General features: G+C 37.9%; 1 protein-coding gene across 3 annotated transcripts in view; it reads left to right on the forward strand.

The window, feature by feature from the left end:
• The window catches only part of PDXK (pyridoxal kinase), a 53290-nt gene that overhangs the window by 10964 nt on the left and 15541 nt on the right, over positions 1-26785 (forward strand). For all 3 annotated transcript variants that reach the window (XM_062599388.1, XM_062599397.1, XM_062599404.1), the window contains exons 2-6: positions 11214-11268; positions 20173-20277; positions 21999-22082; positions 23920-23966; positions 26257-26342. In XM_062599388.1, coding sequence (XP_062455372.1) covers positions 11214-11268; positions 20173-20277; positions 21999-22082; positions 23920-23966; positions 26257-26342 — 377 coding nt within the window. The remainder of the gene's footprint in view (positions 1-11213; positions 11269-20172; positions 20278-21998; positions 22083-23919; positions 23967-26256; positions 26343-26785) is intronic.

The raw sequence follows: 26785 nt of genomic DNA on the forward strand, positions 1-26785 counted from the left end.
TGCTTTCTGATCTTGAACATCTTTGACAGTTAAAATGTTGCAGGTGAGTATTGTTTCTTTCTTTATTTTTAGAAAGTTGATAGGAGCAGACTTTAATTGCACTGAGAGGAAGAAAGAAAAATTGATTTTTATTATTTTTTTAAATCTTGATTAAAACCATTAACAACTATCCGTGCTTTCAATCTCTCTTCCTTGTAAGAACAGGATAGTGAAATAACTTTTTCTTTTCCCCCTCAAGATCACGTGTGTACGTTTTGTTATTCTGTTTTGTAATTGTCTGTTTCTAACCTCAGAGCTGGAAGTGACCTATTTGGTGCCTGACTTTAAACTGATGAATTGCCAACAATGCCTCGTGCATCCCTATTTCTAAGCTAGTTTATGTGTTCTTGGATTTTTTTTCATGGCATAGTCTTAATGAGTTTTCTGTGCAGTACCTTGTCAAACACCATAGTAAAATGCATCTATATTATTATCTACAAAGCTATCTACTTAGTATGGTTTATTAAAAGTCCAGGAAGAGAAAAAGGGATAGGGTTCATCAATAACTGTTTCAGTTCACTCCATCAGCTTGTGCCAGGCATTGTGCCTGTTTCACTGGTTGCTGAGACATACCTTTTCTATTCACCAAGTTTTTTTTCCTAGACTGCATATGTGTTCTAATTTCTACATCCAGTATAGTGTATGATTTTTTTGGTTCAATATCAGATGGAAGGAGGTGCAGTTAAGTGAAAGAGCTGGCACACAGTTGGTGAGAGGTACAAATGGCAACAGGAAAAATCCCTTTCTCCTACTCCAAATTCATTTGATTATAGAAAATTATTATTTTTTAAACGTGTTTCTGTTCTGAGGCCAAAGGATTATTATAATGGAGAAATGATGTTCACTGGAATGATGATGGTGGCTGTTGCTAGAACTACAGTGAGAACTCTGTGAGATGAAGTCCAAACTGTAGTATGTAGGCATCAGTGCATGTGTAAACCAGTGCGTTTGTGTAAGCCACTTGTAATACAATAGATACTTGGAGCGTTTCATGGTCTGGTTTGAAGACTTTCCTACTGGAAAGTATTGTTGCCATTGCTTACCAAAATAGTGTGCTTGTGTGTATGAACATCTAGTGTAATCTGTTTCACAGGTAAATAACACTGTGGCATTAATTTTAATGCCTTTAATGACTTTTGTTTAAGCTCAGTTTCAGTATGCCTAAAAAAAGTGGAAGGAATGGAGTGGTTTGGGTTTATGTGATTTAGTGCTTGTCGTTACAGTGCTTTTGTAGATGAATACAGGTCCTACTGGCTAATTCATTTTACAGGTTATAGATGTGCTCTGCTGAAAGTCAGCAATTTTCTAGACTTAACACATGATTTCTTGAAAATGCTTAATAAATTTAGTCTGTTTAAGTCTGTGTAACCCCATTTGTTTATGTATGTCTTTATGCTATAAAAGTTTGTTCTTTAAGTGTTCCATCTGTCAGTGTTACCATTGCTAAAAAAAAGTAATTTTCCTGTTGATGTAGGGCCTACCATATGGGCATCAGCAATAAAGCTAACTGTGATCCAGATGTGGTTGATGAGGTCCTCTGGAAGGAAATATGATATGATCATGTAGTGGGACACTGTAAGCCTTTGGTTGTTTTTGTGTTGCTATATGTACTCTCCAATAAAGGCTCTCTCTGCAATTAATCAGATATGCCTTATGCAATCCTGAACGTGGCAACTGTTGTGCTTTCAGTACATATATCTAGGTTCTTATAGACTTGCGATTAATATTTTTGAGATGCTTTCCCCTCACATGGGGTGCCAGACACATTCTGTTGCTATGACACATTCTGTTAATACACCTGTCTACTTTTTCTTCTTTTTTTGGTCCATAAATGTATTTAAGAGTCTGACTGCAAACTCCATCTTATTGTTGAATTTCCTTATGTTAACTATTTTTGTGGAGTCGGAGAAATAAGAATGTGATTAGACAATTAAGTTTTCTATGAATGTGTTAATTAAAATTCATAGTCATAGTTAAGGTATTCGGGATAAAATTCACGTATTTTAATGCTTCATAAAAATTGTTTGAGTGTGCGTGGGTGTGTGTATTGAGCTGTAGGATTTACTCTCAAATATTCATGTCCATTTTTTATAAAGTGCAGTTCTGTGCTTTAAATGATATAACCATAAAGTGTTTCCCCATTTTTAAAAACCTTAACTGGTTCTTAAACCAAGGACTTCTTATTTTCCTTTCTATATAGCCCCTGGGCTTGTCATGTGATTCCATTAAATTTTAAAAATTAAATGCTACTTTAGGTTTTGAGTATTCTGGAAGGCTTCCATAGAAAACTATTAACTTGTGGGAAAAAATAAGAGCTGTTTGAGTCTGCTTTAGTTGTTGCAATAGCAGGTGGCATGATCTGTGCTCTGAAAAGTGAGGTATAATACTATATGTATTACGCAGTATTGTATGATTCATTACAGTAAACAGATAAACTGTATATAGTGCTTGGAACATAAATTACATAACCTTAGCAATGTGGAGAGAAGCTTGGAAAACCAGCATGTTTTCTCAAGCAATATCCTTACTGTGTGTGTTAGGAACAGGACTTTTGCTTATTACATCTGAGTTCAAGCGATAATAGTTTAAGCACAGTGCTTTCCAGAGTAATCTGGTTGTTTTTTTTGTCATTGTTTACTGATGAAATTGTTTCATCTGAGCATAACACCTGTCCACAGACCATTATTATGACTTATGTTTTTAATGCTTTGAGGCAAACGTTTAGTATTCGAAGCAGCGTTTATTTTTTACGACTTCTGTCACTGAAATCTATTGTAGTGCTGTGTTTAAGATGGTATGATGATAGACCCGTGACCTCCATGAAAGATGTCTGTCTTCCTTCTCCAAATGACAGCACAGTTGTTAGAAAGGATTTGGAAATATAAAGTGATCTGAAAGTTAGATTGTGATGGTCTCATTGCATTTTACAACCTACATATCTTCATCAAGAGTTTGAGCCAAGTAAGAAATCTGAGCAGTATCTATTCGTTTAGAAAGAACATGTTGTTAAACCCATTCTTCAACATAGTCAAGCTTCCTTGCTTCTCAGCTCTCCGCAAAACGTAAATTTTCTCTACAGAGCCAATTACTCTAAACTCAAGCAAGAGATGTTTGTGCATTTGAACAGGAAACCAATTTTTGTGCAGCAGAGGTGATAGTCTGAGCTGAACTGTAATAAAGGGAAGCCTGACAGTCACTTCTTAGTGAAAACAGTGAGATCTGCCTGTGTTTTACTTTATTAGTCGCTCCTAGGCATCCCAGTTTAGTCATCAAAATAGGAAAGCAGCTGAAATTAGTGATTGTTTCTGAAAACACACTTGCATGTTGAACTTGCCCAATACTAGAAGACAAATCACGAGTACAGTGGAATTTACATATCTGAATCCTTGATTTGGAATTCTGCACGTAATTCAGCAGACCTTTGCTGCCTTTTGGGGCAGTATCTGAATATTTTTCATTGCCCTGCCTGGTCCATGCTAACCTTCTCATTATTCTTAGCATTTACTTCTACTTTGTTCTAAGTCGTCAGTCTGTTACTATCTGTTGGCATCAAGGGCAGGACACAGCTGGTTTGAATGGTTCATCATTTAAATACTAAATAAAACAATGTCATCATTTTTCTGTACACTTTCCTTATAAAATGAGTATCTTTTAAAGCAGAAAAGTTGAAGTGCAAGGAAATTAAATATTAAAACACAATGCTGTATTTATTTTGGGAAGAAATAGTTGCATGCAAGTAAGAGAAGTCTTGAATTCTCCTTTCAAGCTGAAATCTGAAAGGTTTTCTTCTCCTAGTTAGCAGTATCATGTTTTTTGAGGGGTGGTTGTTGTTTTCCTCCTTAGCCAATGCCATTTTCTGTGGCATTATGCCTTTGGAATAATTCTCCTTTTAGAGATGTGAACAAACAATTTGTAAAGCAGGATTGTTACTTGTGACTCAGATCTGGATGTGAAGCTCTAATAGTTCATAAAAGAAATGAGGAACCTTTGTGTTCACATTAAAAGGATTTGCATGAATAGTTTCCTGAGCTTTTACCTCTGTTTTCCCTGGGTTTGTGGTTTCTAACTGTTTTTGCTTGTTGACTCGACGGGAAAGTTGATCATGTTCTGTGCTGACCTGGTAATGTTAATTTCTTTTAAAATTAAGAACTTTGAAGGAACCAGAAGGTGATCTCTCTTTTATTTCATGAAATATAGATAGCCACTTATGAACATATAGCAGAGGGCATGAATACTATGGAAGAAACGTGTCTGCAGTTTACCTAGTCTATTTTTACACAATCATTTTTTTTCTTCCTTAGCACTGCTTTTTCTTCTTTCCTGTTTTCCCTTTCACTTATTCCAGATTCTTTGCCCCCATCTAACTTGGGCCACAGTACTGCATTATGTTTTTAGTTTTGAACCTTAAAATGAAGGAAGCCTCCTGCTCAGAGGCAGGAACTCAGTGCTCAGAGAGGGTAGTATGTCCAGATCACGTTGCAGAACAGAAAATATTATTAATGGAATTTAATTCTAGCACAAGTGGGTCATTGTTTTCAAAGATGTCTAAATTAAATATGAACTTAAATGTTCTACATAAATGGGTCTGATCATTTAATAGCAAAGGACATGTTACCTTTACTGGCAAAGCTAATGTAGTTAATACTGTAAACAGACCATACTACTGTTTTTTATCTTCATAACCAGAAAGCACTCTGGTAATTTTATACGTGGGGTTTTACACAGGTAAAGCTGTGTACAACAGCTATACCTTTACAACTTTGTCTTGCTGGGTCTTGAAAAACTCCAAGGACAACAGTTCCACAGCAGCTTTGTCAATCTCCTGTAGACTTCTCTCTCGGTATGTACATATAATGCACTGGAAGTAGTTTGCTTTGCTTGTTTCTAATATTTAGCACCCAGGAAGGCAAGCAAACAGTTTTCTTCATACACTATGGAGATTTAACTAATTTCTTATTTTTTCCCTTCCCTCCCTCCCTTCCTTTCTCTCTCTCTTTTTTTTTTTTTTTTTTTTTTTTTTTTGGCAGACTGAATACAGAGCATGAAAGGAAAAAGAAGGTTTAAAACCTTTTTGAATATTAATGAAGTGGTACTTCTAAAAATTCTTTCCCTGCAGAAGAATAGTAAAACTGCAACATAAATTTTAAACAGAAGCAGTTACTGTACCAGCTTCTAGCATTTCCCAGAGTAAATAGAATTAGGTGGAAGTTTATATTAGCATTTACTTTGAGGCAAAGCTAATCTTTGAAGTTAGCAGTGTGCTGTCTCAAGTGGCATTAACAATCAAATAACAAGTAGACTCAGAACTTGAAAAATGGTTACCTTTTAATTGTCTCATGACCATTGGTACGTAATGTGAATTATGCAAATAAATATAAATTATATAAATATAGTATAAACACACATTATGTAATGTATATATAATATATATACACTATATATATGAAAATATATTATATAAACAAATATAAATAAAAATAAATGTAAAGTCTAGCAGTCATTAAACCTGAATATGACATGTTCCATTTGCCTCAAAGTCCTTCTGTTAATTTCTCTGTTGCTAGTCAAATTTTTCTGTTGCTACTTTGTCAGCTCCCTTCCCCCTTTCATAACAGGCACAGACTGACCTTTTGAAGGATTGTGTGTTTCTAATCTTTTGTTTCTAACAGTCTTAGGCACAAGTTCTTTGCGATTTTCTGAAGGGGAGAAGGCGAGATTGTAAATTAAATTGTGTGTGTGTGTGTGTGTATATATATATATATATATATATATATATATATATACACACATACACACATATACACACACACACACACATATATATAAATTCTCCAAGAAATGCATTAGTACAGTGGCAAAGTCCAAAAAGTGTGTTTTTAGAGGTGGACCAGAACTACAAAATAGGGTTCTGGCTATATAATCAAAGATGTGTTCTATGTATTTAGGATTTTAGGTAGTTCCACTGTAAAGTAATTGCTATCAATTATAGAATTTGAATCTTGAAGGAGATCCATTTTTTTGGCTTGCTATTCTATAGCTTCATAGCTGGATGCAAGCTTAAATTACTTTTGTGCTTTTAGAAAAAATAGATTGTTGCTTCTGTTTTCCAAAGAGTCAACATCTTCAAAGGTTATTTGTGTATTTTAAAACATCTTCCTTTCTTTTGTGCTGTTTTTTTTTTCCCTTGAACACTTGCTAGATCAGAGGTGTGCATTCTAATTCTTCTGTGGCCTAGGTGCCTGCCTGGGTGATGCACCTGTATTTTCAAGGCTGGGATAGCACTTCTGCATTGTGGGCAGAGCTGCATGACTTTTGTCCCTTTCTTTCAGTTATTTGTGAGGAAGAACTGAGCCCAATTTGATCTCATGCATAATGTTAGATTATATCTTTCATGACAGCTGTTTCTTGAAATGCATTCTGTCCCAGTATGTGTGAATATTTTAATTTAAATCTTCCAAATATTTTTCTGAAATGTGTAATTCAGATCTGCCAGGCATGCCTTCCAAATAGCGAAGTCCCCTGTTTTCGATGTTTTGTGATATGTTTTTAGAAATGTAACAGTTCTTCCTCCTTTAGTGAAGACACTTTAAAAAAAAAAAAAAAAAAAAAAAAGGTGAAATCACCCATTCATCTCTCAGATTTCTGTCAAAATAAATGATGCTAAATGACATGATATGAGACATATCTCAAGGAGAACATTGTTTGACATGTGCTTAGACTGGAGGCAGGGGGATTTAGGATGAACTGAGTTATCTTTTTTGCTTTAAGGACTATTCATCATCCTTACCCAAATTGACTGTGGGTTTAGAGTTGCCCAGGATTTGCAGTTTTGTGGGCAGGTGGTATTTTTACAGAATGATAGCTAAGAGAGGGAATGGAAACTGGGAATCCCCCAGCGTTGGAGGATCTGCCGGAGACCAGTTCGTCCAAGAAAAGGGATAATGATAACGTAGGTCTGTGTCCCTGGCAGCTGGAGCTCTGGACACTTGTAGAGTATCCACTGTAATTTACTTTCCCCAAACCAGGGACAGGAGTATCATCTTAGGCCCCTCTTTATGGCAGGAGCAGTGGAAGTAACACCATATATAGGCTATTTACAAGCAGGTGTAAGAAAGCAATGTAGTAACCGTTCCTGTACATTGTGAAGTTCACTCATAGCACTAATCAGGTAGTGCTTTCCCTCTCACTGTTTACACAGCAGTGAAAGGCTTCACAGTAGAGTATGTGCTTATGCGTGTGTATGCGTGCACACAAACACACACAGACACACACAAACAAATGGCAGTTCTGAGATCCAGAGTTGGATCATTTTGCGAGTGTTCACACTGTACTGAGCCGTGGTTGCATTTTGTTGCTTGGTGGATGGACGAGCAGCATGTGTGATTTGCTCTCTAAGGTTCTTAAAATATCTGCCTTTTTTGTGTGTAGCAAATTGGTATGCAAAAAAAAAAGATCATGAAACAGTGGGAAAAGGTTGAATCAATGGCTGTAAGGTGAAACTTTCAGTGTCTGAATACAGGCATTTGTCACATTGGTAGAACTGGTCTTTGAAGTGGTACTCATGGTCACTGCTGTGTTTGTCAAGTAAAAAGCCCAGAGACAACTGTGCACTTCAGTGATCCACGATGAACGATTAGCAGCTTGAATTTATACTCTGACTGAACTCCACAAAATGACTATATGAGTTTATGTTCATATTTATTTACCATTTCACTTGCAGTCTTTGCTGAATTATAGCATTTTGATTACTCAGAAAATAATGAGAAGTGTTGAGATGATGTTTTAGCCTGTGTGTGTATCTGTGTGTGTGTGTGCGCGCACGTACATGCACACTTCGGAAATGTGAAGATAGGTTTGAGCTATGTTTCAGCCCTTTCTTTCTTCTTTATGTAGAAATAATGGCAATAATTAGATTAGATTGATTTTAATTAAATTAATTAAAAATAATTAATGAAGTGAATTAAAATGAATAATTTAAGTATATTTTATATTAACAATCAAGTAACAATGTAAATAATGGATTTTAACCTTGCTTTGAATTTTTACTTGTTAGGAGTTTTCTTAAAGAAAAGTTGATCTTTGATGTTTTATAACATTGGAAAATTTGTTGATTTCCAATTAAATACATGATAATCAGGTGATATTTTGGTACTTTTATGTGCAAATCTGGGAGGTATGCTTTATTTTATGTGAGTTTCTGATTTAAAGTTTCCAGGTCTGTACATATGAAAACTGTTATGTATTTTTCTTATGCAATTATTAAGATTTATTCAATCTCTGCTTTGGGAAGAATCTTAAAATTAAACAGAAAACGCAAAATTAATATTTTAAGTTAACTTTGGGAAATTAAAGGTATAGGCTATATAAGAAAAAGATTTAACAATATGTTTTGAAGCAAGCTGCATTAATTAGAGGAAGTATTATCTATCATTCAGTGAATCAGAAACTAACTGTTTCTGTAAGCATGGTCTTTTAGATATGAGAGGATGATAGCTATTCGTTCTGTTTTTAATCATTGTTTGAAGGAGGAAGATACTATTTCCTTACCCACTTTTAATGACGACTTTGTTAAAATGAACTGCACAAACCAAAATTGAGATGCTGTTCTCTGTGTAGCTTTAGTAGGGAAAATTACTATCAAAAGCTGATTTTAACACTTCATCATATTGTGTTTTCAGGTCTTCTGGTGACTGTATTCTGTAAAACTTCTCAACCTAATTTACCTTAATAGCAAATATATACTAGCTTGACAAGATTTTAAAATTAATTCCAGTTACTCTAGTACTTTGTACTAAGCCAGGATCTTAACATTGGTTGCTCTCATTTAAAATGCAATATTGATTTTTTTTTTTTTTTGTAACTGTACTTTGGTTGTTTTTTAAAATGATATTTTAAATATCTTTTAACTACTCTCTCTGTTCTGATAAGATCATTATAAGAAGAAATTCCTTAAAATAGAGTAACCATGTGTTACTTTGAGAGTTGAATTTGAACTACAGAATTGTACAAATGGGTGTGTGAAATTAAAGTAACACGCATTTATTCAAAACAAAACTGTGGGACAAATTAGAAATCTTCTTAACAATCACATAATAGTGGTCAGTCAACTCTCTCACAGTTTCTAAAGTTTTATTTTATCCTGTTTTGTGCTGAAGAGAAAACAGAATATCAAGTTCCTTTGCTGAATTTGATCTTTCTGTGACTTTTCCCCCCAACTATTTAAAAACATTTTCATTAACTCTGTTTTATCGAGAGTATAGCTAAGCTAACTTGACATCTAGATGTTTCCGGGAGTTGGCCTCTCCTATCTTTTCCTTCTATTGTTTGGAGGAGATGAACTTGCCAAAACAAACCAAAAAATAATAATCCTATGAAAAGTTTGCTGTGAAATCAAATGATAGCTAGTGCTGGTGTAAACAGTGAAGGACTGCCAGTTCTCATGGGAATCAGCTGTTGCAGTGCTTATCTGTGTCAGAAAGCACAGCCCTGCCTAGGTGTAAACCTGATGATCAATCAATAAATCTTAAGTGTGTTTTGACGCGTCAAGCATTGAAGATTTGGAGGGACACAATGTAAACTTTGCACAGAAATAGGTTAATTCACAGTTGCTGCCAAGAGGTTTGGGGGTAGTTAGAAACTCCTAGGCGTATTACTTACAGAGAGGGGAACTGAATAGGGGACTACAGTCTTCATGGAGGCAGTATTTTCATTTACTTCCTTGAAGGGCATATGCAAACCTGAAGGTTGAAGACAAAACAGTTTTGGCCTTGTTCCTATCCCCTTCTTTCCTGGGCCTTTAAAATGCAATCTACTAAGGTGAAATAAGAAACTGGTTCAAGTGTGGAAGCAGAGGTTAATTTTCACTGATCAGACTGAGGCAGCACGCTGTTCTGTGTAGCATTGGCGTGAGATTACTTTGTTGTCTAGCAGGAAACAGAAACAGTTATTTATTTATTTATTTAAGAGACTGATTCTGTGGAGACCTCTGTAAGACTCTAATCTGTAAAATGATAGTTACTTATTGCCTACAGGCAGAAGGAAACATCCATCAGGTTTTGAAATGAGGAGATTATCACTTACAAGCTTTTATGGGTGGGCTAAAAGCACATACCTAGAGAAGATCTAATAACTGTTACAATTTACTCATATATTTTAATATACGCGAGGGGAGAGTTGTGCGTCTCAGTAAAGAACATGACTGGCAAAAACTTCAGTTATTCACTCACTCTCATCCCAGCTAATTGCGTGAAAACGGATCATACAGAGTGATGCGTCGTTACTGTTACCTCCTTGTGTGACTCACTGAGCCATACATAGAAGCTCTTCTTTTGAGGAGAATTCTTATTCACAGCAAGTAGGATGTGAAAGCAAATATTAAATGTCAGACTCATCTCACTATTGTGTTAGAATTTCTTTAGTGACATAAAAATGTAGCATGGCTTGATAGTAATGCCTTAAATATATTAATATTTCTTTATTGCACTAGTTAATTCTTGGATATTTTGGTACCTGGATTGCTGGTAATATAAGATAGAAGATGGCTTTTGGAGCATGGTCTTGGTTTGGGGGGATTTCAGTCTTTTTAAAAGCCCTCTCTCTTGAATTACCTGGTTATTCCCCAAATTGATTTTCTTTGTTTTCTTTTTATTCTTTTTATTTGCTTACTGTTGAGTTTTAAATAAACTGCTTGTGAAATCCAAATACGGCTCATAAAGTTGAGACCTTTTAAGATTCTTCTCTCCTTTTTAGAAAGATTGGCTTTCTGTAATACCGACAGCATCCTCCCTACATATTTTGCATTCATTTGGTACCTTGAAATTTAGACTGTGCTTTTCTTGCCAAGAAAGTCTAGCCAAGGCTTTCTTCAGGACTTCAATGACTACTGCTGGGCCAGTGTCCACTTCCTTATCCCCAGATGAACTCTTGCCTGACAATTCAGAGCTCTATTTTTCTGGTGCTTTTTAAGCCAAAGTTGAGTTACTATGTTCCATATCCCCCTGGTGCAGTAAAGTACGACATTGTTTATTCTGCATCTCTGTTGACTCAGCTTTTACTTTAAAACTGCACTCAAGGTTTCTAAATATGCAATGGGAACTTTCTCACTGTTTTGTGATACTGATAACGTATGGGAAAAGCAGTATTATTAAAATAATTATTCCTGTGTTTTGTTCCAGGTTCTGGGATTTGAAGTTGATACAGTGAACTCTGTCCAGTTTTCAAACCACACAGGTAAAACATTTACATATATCTTAAGACACCATTTCATGTTTATTCAGCTCTTCTCAACATGTGGCTAACCTTATCACATGACAGTGGAAAGGAGCTCTGTCTTCCAGTTTTCACTGCCATTTCCAGGATATAGGACAGAAATGAAATTTTCATGACTCACTGAAGTCAGTGGGTTTGGATGAAGATATGATATGAGATGGTAATGTTCTGTTCTGCTACTTCAGGACTTGAGTTTGTTCTGTTTAGATGGTAATCTAAGTGTCTCAGGCAGTAAATTAACACAAATCTGGCCATCTACACAGACAACCCTGCAAGCAGGGGAATCTCCAGTATTTTCTGTGTAGTATGGCCCTGTGAAGCTCATAATCACACTACCAACCCCCAACATCAGAGGAATACTGAAATAGATGCAACCTCTCCTCTCTTTATGCGCCCACTCAGAGGGCTGGCAATTGTCTTAAAACTACGTTGGAGGGGTGGTCTGGGATCCTTTCTGTTTGGATTCTGAGCCTCAGCATGATGTGCTCACAACACACTTTCAGACTTCCTAGCATTCACAGTGCTAGAGAACTTTCTTTTTCAAATGAAAGGTTTTTTAAAATATATGTTCATTTTAATAATGCCTTTCACCCATAAAGGATCTTCGAGTGACCTGCTGTTCTTGAATCAGTAGAAATAAGTCTACCCTGCCAGGCTGGTGGCAGGTTGTTTGAGGAGAGATGCACTCCAGATACATTCTAAAGAGTTTTTTAAAAAAAGAAAATTTAGGAACAAATGCTGACTTTAACATCTTGGGGGGGGGGGGGGGGGGGAAAAAGAGGGGTATTTTCCTGAACTAACAAGTATAGCTTTGGCAATAAACTGCTAATTTTTGGAACCTAGAACAGACCAGTAAGCCTCTTTCAAAGGGTTAAAGCATGTTCTTAGCATGGAGAAAGCTCAATGTCAGCAAGGTTTCATCCTGAGAAAAAGAAATGAATATTTCAAGGGCAGCTAGAAAGCTGATAAAGTCTGCTTGTTGAAAGCATAGAAGTAATAATTAAACAAAGGGTATGGATGTTTCCTGGATCAGGTAAAGAAGCTGCTTATTCTGCTTGTAACCTTTTGGCACAGTACAAAGGTGTTTTCATGTTTGTAAGAGATGTTTAGACCTGATTTACATTTCTTTAATGCATTTAACTCTGGAGTTGAGGATTTCTTTTTTCTTCAGCTTTTGATAACTTTTTGATAATCAAATTTATAGGATGTTAAAGCTAAATAAAGTTTTTATTGGACCATAAGCTGAGTGTGCCTGAAGGCAGACAAATTACGTTATCAGCAGAATGACCAGATTCTTGAAACAGAAAACAGGGTTCTTTTTGGTAGTATTGTGTTTGAAGAAAGATTACTATAACTTTGTGCAGGGTTTGGCAGGCAGGGAAGATAGTAGAAGGAACAATAACTTGGTGGGGAGGGGTTTGTTTTTTTGTTTTTTCCTAAGGTGACCTAAATGGACATTCCAAAAGTTGTAAAAATGGCTCTAGGATTGCAAGACTTTAAAATACTTAAAACTTTTATCTGCTGGTGTTTAGGAGTCACAATATTGTGCAATAATCTTTCATTTCTAATATATTTACTGAAGACCATCAAGATTAAAGAAAAGAAATGGGTATTGTGAGCTTTCAGAAAAAATATCCAAATGTTATAATTGTTCCAGTAACTGTTTGGCACTTGGCAAAAGTAAATGTAAGGAGGATGTAGTCTAAGTCCAGTTGTCTTTGCACCTCTTCTTTGAGTGACATGTAGGAGTATACATTACTATCCTTGTGTGGAGACTTTCCCAAGCTTGGACATCTATGCCTGCTTTCACACAAACTTGCGTTAGTACCTGCACGTCAGTGTATGTGCAGACTGTGCCCTTGAAGGGATTAATGAACAAGAACTGCAACGCAGGGCTCTGACTTATCTGGAGCAGTACTATGATACCCAAGAATCGAGTACTGGATAAAATGGAGACAATAACTGTTGTTGTTTCTTCAAGAATAATAACTCACCAGAAATCATTCTGCTTGCTGCATGATCATAATTAAAGCTGAAGGACAAACTTTTGTTTAAAGGCTAGCCGTGAACTCTAGTTTATAAAAAGATGCTACATGCTTAAGAGGACGGGTAGCAAGTGTGTGGACAGGTAGCAAAGGTTTTGGACATGGCGTTCTTTCTTTCCTCCTCTCCTTCTTTAAACTGATCTTGTCAGCAATAGGTAAAACGCAAAGAGAATTTATGACTAGCAGGCTTTCTTTAATGTCACTATTGTCACTATTGCTTTTTTTTTTTTGCTTTTTTTCTTTTTTTTCTTCTTTTTTTTCTTGCCCTGTCTCTAAATCATTAAAATACCACTGGCCTATTTGTGCTGACTCCTGCTCAGAAAATTCAGCTTTCTTTATTCTGTGATAATCCTGAAATCCTAAAAATGTGTTTTAAATCAATACCTCATAGGAGAACATTTTGTCATGTTATTTGGTGAGCAACGTTTAATCTATGATTAGAGTGACTCAGTCTTGAATGGCATCATGCTTCATGTACGAATAAAAGAAGTCATGCAACCTACAGAGATTGTGTGGCTTTTATTCTATTCTATTTTACTATATTGCTTGCAAGAGAATTATATATTCCGCTGTGCAAAAAATACAAATCTAATTTTAAAAAATTTATTTTACAGTTGGTTTTGGAGGGGCATTTTTGCTTCTTAAGAGTATTTGAATTTTTGTTTTTAATTAGTAGATTAATTTATGGTAAGCATATAACATGCCATCTGTATCTTTGAAACTGTTCCAGACATTTTTTTTTCTTTAAGCAAAGCACTTTTGAGTTCTACTTAGTGGGTGTGTAATGGGTGGTTGAGTTGGCTGGTAGATCTGATATGTGAGAAATTATAATTATGCTTTGTTGATCTGATTCTTCACAGCCTACCTCCCCTAGTCATTCACACCTGTGTTGTGTGTGGGGCGGGGGGGAGGACAAGGGAGGGACAAAATTAAAAAGTCTCTGCTCATGCCTAAGAGTGCTTGCATTTTACACCCACATTACTTAGTTGTAAATGCTCTGGTTTCTGCCCAGTGGAGAAATCAGTACTGTATTTCCGAGTTTCATTTAGGCCCTCCTGGTAGCTAAGAGTTGAGAAGTGTTGGCACAGAATTTTAGACAAGGTTGTTTGCCAGAGTTTGCGTGTGAATTTTGTGCCACGGCTGGGACCAGATTGCTAATCATATGCCTTAAACACAAGATCTTTCTTCCTTTCCCCTGTGCAAAAAACGTAGCTACTGAGACCACTTAATACAGTTTTGCACCACAGGAGAAACTCAGAGCTTGGAACAGAATGTCTTGAGCTGGAAAACAAAGGAATCTTGCATGCTTTGCTATTTTAAGTGGTACTTTTATTTGCTTTTTTCTTCCAGTGAGCCTGGGGTTTTTCCTTTTCTTTTTGTCCTTGCTTTTCAAAGTGACGCAGAAGCTTATAAATACATTCCAAAGGAAAAAAATGTACCAAAGGAGGAAGACAAGGGAGAAAGTGTGTAAAACCACCTTGGGTTTAGTATTGGCTGCCTCTTGTGGTATTTTTCCCCTTTAATACAGGTGAACTAAGACCTTTCCTTGGAGAGTAATGAGTATGTTAATCATTTTAAAGGCAAGAGGCATCATATCTTACAAATTTTTTTTAATTCCTTTGTCTGCTTAAAAGCAAATATGTAAATCTTACTTAAAATAAATGTCATATCTGAGATACGTAGAAGGGGCATACAGATGTTCTAATGCTTATTTTCATCTATGTGTTTAAATCTTCTATTCAATCTCCTAGATTATGCTGTCAGTTTGAGCCAAGTGCAGTGTTTGAGAGCTAGGTCATGATCTGTAATGTTCCCTTTGCTCTATCAGTCCTTCACTGACCAAAATAGTTTGGTGGTTTTGTAACCGACAGTAGGAAGACCCATCTTTTATCTTGGACATTATTCTGGACTGTATTTTCCATACAGGAAAAAAGATTATTGATTTGATCCAGCTGCTATGCTTAATCAGCCAAGTCCCTGAGTGGGATGCAGTTATTTTGTCAAGTACAAACTGCTTAGTCTTAAGTTCTCATGGCTGTGCTTTTTATGTAATATGTGCAAATGGTTGAGTACTATGAGATTTCAAACTTTTGTATTGTTAAATGCCACAATGGAAATATTGTTGCACGGCAGATGTTATAGTAAGTGGACAGTTAGACATAAGACTTAAAATCACAAAATGGTTGAGGTTGGAAGTGACTTCTGGAGATAGTCTCATCCAACACCCCTGCTCAAGCAGAGTCACCTAAAGCACATTGCATAGGATCGTGTCCAGGCAGGTTTTGAGTATTTCCAGAGAAGGAGACTCCACAGCCTCTCTGGACAACCTCTGCCAGTGTTCTATCACTCTCAAAGTAAAGAAGTTTTTCTCTATATTCAGGTGGAACTGCTTGTGTTTCTGTTTGTGCCCATTGCTTCTTGTTCTGTCACTTGGCACCACTGAAAATAGTCCAGCCTTATCCTCTTGACACCCTCCCTTAAGGTTTGTGTACACTGATAAGATCCTCTTTCAGTCATCTCTTCTCCAGGCTAAACAGACCCAGTTCTTGCAGCCTTTCCTCATGAGAGGGATGCTCCAGGCATCTCTAATCATCTTTGTAACCCTGCGCTGGACTCCTCGGTACTCCAGCTGTGGCCTCACCATGACTGAGTAGAGAGACCGGATCACCTCCTTTGACCTGCGGACGACACTCTTCCTATGCACCCCAGGATACCATTGGATTTCTTGGCTACAGGGACACGTGGCTGGCTCACGGTCAACTTGTCCACCAGCACTCCCAGGTCTTTCCCTACAGAGCTGCTTTCCAGCAGGTCAGCCCCCAGCCTGTACTGGTGCATGGGGTTATTCCTTCTGAGGTGCAGGAACGTGCATTGCCTTTGTTGAACTTAACGAGGTTCCTCTCTGCTCAACTCTGAGCCTGTCCAGGTCTCTCTGAATGACAGCACAAACTTCTGTGGATCAGACACTCCTCCCAGTTGGGTATCATCCATGAACTTGCTGAGGAGGCACTCTGTCCCTTCATCCAGGTCACTGATGAACAAACTGAACAAGACTGGCCCCAGCACTGACCCTTGGGGGATGTCACTAGACGACGACTAGTCTAGCGACACTGGACTCTGTGTCGCTGAGCACAACCCTCTGAGCTCTGCCTTTCAGCCAGTTCTCAGTCCACCTCACTGTCCATTCATCTAACCCACACTTCCTGAGCTTGCCTAGGAGGATGTTATGGGAGACAGTGCCAAAAGCCTTGCTGAAGTCAAGGTACAGAACATCCACTCCTCTTCCCTCATCTGCCCTGCCAGTCACTCCATCATAGAAAGCTCTCAGATTGGTTAAGCTTGATTTTTCCCTTGGTGGATCCATGCTGACAATGCCTGATCACCTTCTTTTTCTCCACATGCTTGGAGGTGACATCCAGGGTGAGCTGTTCCATCACCTTTTGAGGGGTGGAGGTGAGACTGACTGGCCTGTAGTTGCCTGGGTCCTCCTTCTTGCTCGTTTTGAAGACTGGAGTGACACTGGCTTTCTTCCAGTCCTCAGGTACCTCTCCAGGTCTCCACAATCTTTCCAAGATGATGGAGAGCGTACTGCCAACAAAATCTGCCAGCTCCCTCAGTACCCGCGGGTGCATCCCATCAGGGCCCGTGGATTTGTGGGTGTCAGGTTTGTTTCAGGGATTCTTAACTGGGCCCTCCTTCACCGAAGGAAGTCTTCCTTTCTCCAGACTTTTTCTCTTGTCCCCTGAGTCTGAGGTTCCTGAGGGCTGGCCTTAGAAGTAAAGACTGATGTGAGGAAGGCGTTCAGTAACTCTGCCTTCTCTGTATCCTTTGTCACCAGGGTCCCAACTCCATTCAGCAGCGAGCCCACACTTTCCCAACTCTTCCTTTTGCTACTTGTGTATTTGAAGAATCCCTTCTTGTTGTCCTTGACATCCCTTGCCAGAGTTAATTCCAAATGGGCCTTAGTCTTCCTCTTGCAGTTTCCTCTTGCAGTTCCCTAAATGCTCATATTTAGTGATGCAGCAATAATGGTAATATTTCAAGGAAGCTGACTTTCCTTTCGGTCTTGCAAGGTGTGCAGTGCAACTTTGTACCTTCAGTTCACTTGGTTAACTGAGAAAAATGACCATTTCCAATAATCATCTATAATTCCAACCATATTCTTGATTTTTCCCAAAGCCTGCTAAGCAGTTAAAGGCTGCTGTTGACATTCCCTACTAATTAGCTTTGGGTTTAGGACTATGTGGTGCTGTTGTATCACAGTGTCCACCTGGATTTTTGCTGGACCTTACTAGTGTCTTTTACCTGTTGAAAGAATCCCTCACCCTCTTCCTGGGACTCCAAGGTATCAATTCTTCAGTTAGTGAAACTCTTTTTAAACACAAGCCACTGGCTTTTTCTTCTGTTCCTCTACAGAAGCTGCTTTTTTGGCTCGAAGTTCCACCATAAGATTTAGATAAATCTAGGGTGATAGGATTTGGCTCTTTGGTTCATTATGTTACATGAAGTTACCCTGGGAAAAGGACTTGGGGTGGTTTCTACCTTGCTGCCAGATAATTCAACTCCAATCTAGTGAAGTCACAGTTCTCTGCATATCCTGTGAAGGTTTTGCCCTTTTCCTTCTGTTTGAATAGCTGGGTCTTCCCTCAGGGCTTCCAGAGGGTTATTCTCTTCCAGCTATTATGCGATCAGATTTTGTGTTGTATCACATTTGTTACCAGGTAGTAAAATAGATACTGTTGGAAGCCTTTCCTGTAGAGTTCACAGTCTTCTTGCCTAGGTAGGCAAGTTAGAAGTACTTGAGCAAGAGCTGAGCCGCTACCTAATATTTTGTTCATGTAGTTACTTCTCTCCCCTTCCAACTTCAATGATAGCTGTAGGAATGGCTTCGAAGGGATCTGGAGATCATCTGGGCAATCTATTGTAGTTATTTTTGTGGCCATATGTGCTGTAAGATGAATGACTGCTCTTTTGTTGGCTAACCTTGATTTTGGGGTGAAAACTGCACTCTCCTAATGTGTGGAAACAAATTAAGCTTCATTGATGAGTTTCACTGATGGACACAATGGAATTAAAAGGATTGCTGTGTCCCAAGATGGGCTGGCTTTGCATAGCTCATAAAAGTAGAGGTTTGGGTAAGAGGGAAAGGCAGATTAGGTCCATCTAAAGATGGCAGATATGACAGAACAAATAGATGCATACGTATTAAATAAGCCAAGTGCTTGAGTCAGTTGGAATTACACTTGAAGTGTGCATAGATGTTAGGCATTGTCATTTTGACTGTTGTCATATTCTGAATGGAACTACAATCCTAACAGGGGAATCCTCATTTTGTCCATTTCTTCACAAAGTTTTTTTAAAAAATGTGTGCTAAGGAGAAAATCCTCGTGGCTAATGTGAGTCAGTCCCTTAGCCAGCTGGCATAGAGTAATCTTTTAGAGGCTAGGCTTTTGTGAGACAAGGAGAACAAAATGATCCATCTGTTCTCCCTACTGTGGGTGTATTTGCATTTATAAAAAGGAAATCTGAAAAATGTGCTTACTCCAGGCTCTAGACACCTTTTGGCAGTTACGCTAATGATGTAGTTTAGAGCTCTAATCAAAGCCAACAGCTTTTATCACAGAATTTTCTAATTCTAAATGAAGAAATTAGAACAAACAAATGACATTCCATTGTCTCCTCTAGAAGATCTCTCATGTAACGTTTCACTTTTCAAAATTGCAGTTAAGAGATTGGGTTTTTAACACAACTTGAATTTCTGCAGATTGGACAAGCTAAATTGTGGGGCCCTCACATAATTTCTTGGAGGAAGCCCCATTCTTGAATAGAACAGAGAGAGAGCTGCTGTCTGGATGGGCAGGCTTTGATGTTATGGCACAAGATGCATTTACATTCTTCAGTATTTAGAAGCTGTCAAGAAAGTTTCCCCCCATCTCCTCGAGAGTTACCATCCTTGGAGCTTGGTCCATTGTCTGTTGAAACAAGTCCAACTTCTCCCAATAACTTCAGCTTCCATCCACTTCTCAGCCAAAAATGTATACTTAAAATTCTTAGAGATCATTTCAAGGATAACAGAGTATGGCTATTTTGTGTTCATAGTAAGAATCCTTATCCATTTACTCCCTCCAGGCTCCTTGGCATTACAAACATGCTATTTTTGGAAGACAGTCTGTCAGATGAAGATGGTGATGGTGAAGCAACATCTCATGACAATGTTCTGCTGTGGTCACTATTTTCCTTACATGCAGAACCCAGGGAAAGCTTTATCTGACAAGGAGTGCATCAGTGCTGTGTATCTGTGTTCAGATAGGGTGACTCACAAGCCTGTTTTCTTCCAAGTGAAATTTAGGCTCTGAACTGCTACATGCTGCAGAGTTTATATTTAGTGATTAAGCTTGTCATTTAAGAGTCAGTTTCTTGTTTATGGTGTAAAATAACAAAAAGATATTCTGACACCCTCCCCCAGTGAAGACTGAAATACATGTCTGTCTCCCTCCCAGCAGTTCTGCTAGAAAAGGAATAATTGTCAAAGCTCCATGGGGAAACTTGCAGGAGTGTCTGTGTGTGCTTCGCTTTATTTGATGATAAATGGGCAATCTGAAATTCCAGAGTAGTCATGCTAGTTCCTTTGGGAGACAAAGGTGCTAAGAAGAAGCTGCACGTGTAACTGTTCTGCTGACAGCAGCTTTTGTTCAGCAACAGTTTTACAAGAGAGGAGGTAGAAACGCCTCCTGGTGCTAATGTCTGATACTGTCCCTCCAAGTGTGATCCTAAACAGGAAATCTAGCTCTTGAAAAATTACCTGGCTTTTATTTTGCAGGCTACGCCCACTGGAAGGGTCAGGTATTAAATTCAGACGAACTTCATGAATTGTATGAAGGACTTAAGCTGAACAATGTCAACCAGTATGATTATGTACTCACAGGTAAGAGCTTGTCCTTTTGGAGTTCCCGTGAAATGTACCCAAGAACAAAGATTTAAAGCACATCCCTCCTTGTTCCAAATGAAGCCATTACATTTTCCCTTCTTAAGTTCCTCCTGCGGTTTCAGTTGGATGCTACAGTCTTAACCACTTATGCTATATAGTTTGAAACAGCTGGTGTTTTCTAGTGTGAAGGTTAACTGGGTGGGTAAATTCATTCCTTTGTCATGCCAGTCTTGTCCAGGCTTAGTTAATGTGTTTGGAGGGATGCTAAGGAAAAAGTAAGAGGAAAGTCAGAGTATTACTTTCAAATTTATTATGAAGATGTGGGTTAACCCTTCCTCCTAAATTTGTAGTGCTAGTGCTCTGTGGTATAATAGAAAACTTGTATACACAGTTGACTATGCTAATTTTTCCTGCTTGATCTTTAAGAGAGAGTGCATTGGGTATGGAGCAGAGGGTAAGCAGGGCTGGATTCTCTTCTCCACTATGTCATGATATTTCTTGATCTTTGGCTTTTGTCACTGAATAGGTCCTTCTACCTTCTCCAAGCAGGCACAGTTCTCATAATGACTTTGTGCAATGTCTTCCTTTGCTTACTACTAGGTGCTACCTGATAATAAGCAAAGGGACCTTCTTGTAGAACGCTTTATAGAAAAGAGGTATTACGTGTGCAGTTTCTATTACAGACTGCTTTTCAGTTATCAGATTGCCTCTTCTCCGGTATAGGTTACTGATCAAATTCTACCTCTATAAGGACTGTATGTCTGGGGTAGATTTTGATGTTAAATTTTTATTTTAACAGTGAATCATCACTTTTAAGAAGGTAAATACAAACTAATAACTGGATCTGGTTGATTTCACAGCTTCCACATGTGGAGAAGTGCTTTATACACAGGGAAGACTGGAGGCTTTGACTGTATGGGTCTGGGATTATGACCCCCAAACAATCATCCTGTTGTGAAGCATATGACATGTCTGAAGAGTTATTTTCCTTTTTATTTCAGGGCCTCTCCATAAAGTGAAGGAGATAATAAATTGCAGATAAGCTGAGCTTAGGTTAAGTAATTAATTTCAACGGAACTGGGGTTTGTGTGATTGAAATAAAACTGTTGCAGTGCTATAGCACTGTTGTTAGGGTCTTGAGATATAATGAAACCTATTTTCAGCTTTCTTTACTGCTAAGCCTAAAAAGGAGAATTTTATTGGTATGTCAGCCATTGCTCTAAAATGTTGAAGATTACGTCTCTTCCATTACATTAATGTGTTGGACTGTATCACCACTAACATTAATAATAATAAAAAACCCTGCTTCTGGCCAGAGTATAAGAGAAGTGTATGGAATTTAAGGTGTTTTTTTTATTTGCCACATGATAAATCGTGCTAATTCAGACTGGTGAAGAAAAGGAATGTTCTTTCCTTTCAGTCTGACTTTTTTTTATATATATTTGTGTTCAAGCATTTTGAAATTTATGAGTGCTTCTTCTACAAGGTACTTAGTAAATCAATTTTTAAGGTTGAATTTGTGGATGAGCAAGCACTGCCTGGATGTATCTTTCACCTACTTATTCCAGAATGAAATACTAAAATTCCTTTGCTCTAAAAATGCATTATTCCAGAGAATGGGAAATAGGTAGCATTCCTATCCAATAAAAAGAAAAAAATCATGAAAATTTACAGTAAAAGTGTCTTTTTTTCTCCACTTCCCTTTCTCCCCTCAAAAGGGTATACCAGAGACACATCATTTCTTGCAATGGTGGTGGATATTGTCCAGGAGTTGAAGCAGCAGAATTCTAACCTAGTATATGGTAAGGATGTGAATTACAATCTTTTTTGCTTTATCATTGTATATGCCCATTATTTTCACTGTTCAGGGTGAAAGCACTGTTCTGACATTATCCTGCATTTCTGATCTGACAGGCTTCAGCTGAAACTCCAGTGAAACTTGAATTCAGCACTGCTTAAGTGTTGAGGGAGTTGGAGCCTCTCCCCTTTTTTAAAATTCTTTTTGATGTTATGCCTTTCAATATATTTCTTGCATTATAGCAGCCAAAAGAGAATGTGCCCTAAGGCACAATATTGTATATTGTCTGTATCAAAGATGGTCCCGTGAAATCCCATCTGGCTGCTGCTGTTTGTAGTTCAGGGATGTAGGCTGGAAGTGGTGGTAACTAAATCCTCTTTGATTTCCTAGTCAGACAAAAGCAGGATAGGCTCTTCTGTATCGCCCTGACATAGTTTCTTGTTAAATCCCAGAAAAAGTGTCCTATTGTGTCTTACAAGGTTGAAAACTTAGCTTAAACTCAAAGAATTTTTTAATTTTGATCCCTTGTGCCGTGATTACCCAGAAATGCTCAAAGAACAACAAACTAACAGCAGCCATCATTAGCATGTCATGTCAGGCTTAAACCATGAGAAAAGACTCCCATCTTTTATTCCTGACTGAGTGTGTCAGGACGTTTCAACATTACCAGTGTAGGCTTGAACTGAGCAAAACTTGGAGAGTGACAGAGCAAAGTTGGTGAGGATTTTCAGTGAATAAAGAGCTGTAGATGATGGTTTGAGCCTCTCATGTTCAGGTTCTGTCAAACCATATGGTCAAGAAATGTCTAGAATGATTCACCGGAACTGAAAAGTTTAGTACTGCATGTTGTGATACTGGACTTACTGGCAGTTAACAAAGCAGAGTTCTCATTTTGAAAATGTAATAAAGGTATCTTCATGAGTTTGATTTTTTTTTTTTTTTTTAACGTTTATCAAAACTGTTGTGTTCTCAGGTTCTCCAGAGCCCTGTGCTAATAAGTGAAAGCTAGAAACTATACTTTGTATGAGCAGAAACATCTAATGGCATAGAACAGGAAGGAGGTAGTTAGATGGTGAGAACAGAACTGGGCTTGTAAGATTCTTTATACTTAATAAACAGATTATATTGTATGGAAAATGCTTTTAAAAAGTAAAAATGAATGACTCTCTTGTAACTTGTGGAAGCTTTCCTAAATGCTAACTGGACATTGATGAGATACCTTAGGATTTTTCTTTTCTTTTTTTTTTCTTTTTTTCTTTTTTCTTTTTTTTTTTTTAATCTTGCTGAAAACTCTTTTAATGCAATGAACAATACTCCTTGTATAATACAAGGCTAGGCTGTTTCCAGTCTTGCTTTGAAATTGAGGGCACTAAGAATATGGTATTACGTCATTTGTGATTCTGAACCTGTGCCAAATATTTTTTGTTATTGTGACAGGTATAAGCTTATGTAGTTTGGCCAGGTTTTTCTTTTTGCTTCATAATACATGTAATTTTGTTTTTTCACAAATACTAGCTTCCGTGTTTCTTTCTCACCATATTAATATTCCAGATTTTGGGTTGAGGAATAAAAGGGAAAACTTTCTGCTTCTTTCATAATAAAAGCCCCTTCAGAGGGTGAGTGCAACCCTCTGACATTTAAGACACTTGCCCTACTCTTTCAGGATTGCCAGCCACCAATTACAAATTTCTGATTGAGTATGCTGCAAAAGCAATGTGAGTATATAAGCTGTCAAAGGACGATACTATAACATAGCCACTACTGTTACTTAAAACTTCTAATCCTCCAGGGTGTCTATGATTGTCTCCCATTTCTAAAGCTAGATTTACTCTCTGTTACAGTATGCGATCCAGTGATGGGTGACAAATGGAATGGAGAAGGTTCTATGGTTAGTACTTATCTGCTTGGGTTCTGTATGCAGTGAATATTTGCTATACAGAGATGTATAAAGTTTTAAGATTTTTTTTTAAATACCAAAACTAAGCTACTTTAGCTAGGTGTGGCCTTGGATCCCATCATCACTTTTGTACTGTGGTATCTTGTATTTGAATGAGTTCAGTATTTGGGAGGAATGAATGAGGGCTCCATAGCCCTGGGACATATATTTAACCCTCTGCTGAGACAGCAGGTAGAACACACCCTGACAGCAGGAAAATATCCCCATGCTCCCCAATCTATTGCCCACTGGAGTTTTCTCATCCTCTATCAAGAGAGCTGTTTTGGCTGGTAGCCTTGCTTGCATTGTCAGTGAGCATGTGAATTGACATACCACTTGAACCTAAACGAAGATGACTTTCTTCATGTGAGATCCAACAGTTGTTAGGAATTGGGCTCTGATCTGTGACAGAAAGGTTGTATGTGCCAAGACCAGTCTGTGTACTGACAAAGAAGCATTCATTTTTAATCAAAACCAGCCAATAGTTTCTGTGGAAAAAAATGCAGTGTGGTAAGACACCAACAATAATAATGTTTTATATTTGCTTCTGCCTTAGCTAGTCATGCTTTATGAATTACTCTTTGTCCTTGTACCTTTTTATGGTTTACCTGCTCATAAAACATCACATAAAATAGCATTTAGTAATAAATTTGTTGTTGCTGTTGTATTCTTATTCGTTCAGTTTACATCTGGTGCAGTATTTATTGTCCTTGGCTTTTTCTAACAAGGCAGAGATCTAGCAGGTGCAGAGTCACCTTGCAAAGCCCTAAGGAGACATCATAACCATGGGCCTGCACCATGGCTATAGCATGGAAGGCAAGATAGATGGAAGAAGAGGAGAAAATTTTAGCATGTGGCCCATTAACTCATTTCTGTTGTTTAAAGAAAAATTTTAAAAATGATTATTAAGAACATCTTGACTTAGAGGTGAATGTGTGTTGCATTTCTGTCTAAAGGCTGGGTCCGTGTGACGTCATCACTTCACCATGGCTGCATGGCTGAGCTCAGTATCAGTAGGGTGGGTGTTTTAGTAGCACCTTGCAGTTGGCCCTCTGATAGGGTTGCATCTGTTGCAAATTTAATTGCAGAGGGAGGCAGTAACATGCTTGCAGGTTTACAGATGGACACATGCCCCTTGCTTTAAGTAGTGTGTGAGCCTAACAGAAAATGAAGAAAGCATAGATAAAAGGGAGTATTGATCATGGTTTAGCAAATGGGATGCTGCTGAAGAATATCAGCTACTAGTAAGCAGTGAACTTTCATAAAGGAGTTTGTTAAATTGAGTTACAACAGGACTAAAGAGGATGAGATGAATCCTGTACCTACCTAATTGGAACTCATAGCTGAGCTCAAGTACATGACAAAACAGCTGATACTTGCCATTATACTTTTAAACTTTATTTGAATCTGAAGATCGTACAGGCTGGTAGGCTCCTGCTATATCTTAGTGTGTGTTACCTCCTTAGATACTCAGTCTGCCTTTGCTAATGGAACATAGTTAGCTAAAGAAGATGGGATAGAGTTGAGACAGGAAAGGAGAAAAGGGAGCATTGGCCCTCATTACTTGAAGAGATGATTCTGTAGTCTGTGAAGTGTGTTAGTAGTTTCTTAGACTTGTGTACAACACAAGCAAAATATTTTAAATATACTTATAACTGCTCTACAGAAAACATTGTACTGAATAATTTACCAATGTGATCTCCCCTTCACACATATGAATGTACAGCACACCTAGACAAATGCACTGAAAGAAGGAGACAAAAAATACATGAGTGAGTGTTACTTGTTCCTGAGTCAGTCTGCAACACAATTAATATGGGCAACGCTGAGGCACAGAAGGGCCTCCGTACTGTCAGTGCAGCAACAAAGTAGTTTCCTTTGGAGGTAAGGACATGAAAAAGTGTTCCCTGTGTGGGCACTGTATTTCCTGATCATGCTGCTGTGTCACCTTGCTGATGGGGAACCCCAAAATTCTTCATCCAGGCACCACTTTCATCTAGTGCTATGAGCTTGCACCCAGCTGCATAGTGATGCTTCCTATTGCCTCCCATGAAGAAAGGGTTAAGCAGTACTGTCACCAAACAGAGAATGCACTGACACTGTAATTCCTTCTAAATATCAGTACACCAGGAGCTTTAATGTTATTAAGTGACAGCATGAATGGCAGTTCAGGAAAGGAAAGTTACGCTTCCACATCTGATACGGCTACTGACATTTGATTCTATTTCTTTTCCCCTGCTAGTATGTGCCCAAGGATCTTCTCCCTGTCTACAGGGACAAAGTTGTTCCTGTTGCTGATATAATTACTCCTAATCAGTTTGAGGCTGAGTAAGTACTCATTTCCATTTTTATATCCAAATAAACCTGAGAAAAAAAGCAGGGAAGACTGACATATTCTTTTATTCATCTCAGTATGATACTGTATCTGTGTATGTGTTGGGCTTTGATTTTTAGCTGTTGCTTCTAAGTAGTACTCTTCAGCAAACTGCACTGTTCCATACTGGAAACAGTATAAAAACCCAGAAGTTATTTGAGGAATATAATTCTTTTGTTTTCTCCAGTCTCTCATTTTCATGATTACTTTTCATTGTCTCCAGAGACCTGTATCTGGGGCTGGTCGAAAGAGTACCTCTCTTCCCTCTTAACCATTCCTGGGAAAAATTCAGTTTTGTTATCCTGAAAAACAATAAAAATAGTGTCTCAGTCCCCCCCAAAATTAAATTTAAAAAGACCACCATGGCAGCATCTCAAAGGAGTTGAGAATTTACATG

This window comes from Rhea pennata, chromosome 1 (assembly GCF_028389875.1).
Source record: "Rhea pennata isolate bPtePen1 chromosome 1, bPtePen1.pri, whole genome shotgun sequence".
NCBI lineage: Eukaryota > Metazoa > Chordata > Aves > Rheiformes > Rheidae > Rhea > Rhea pennata.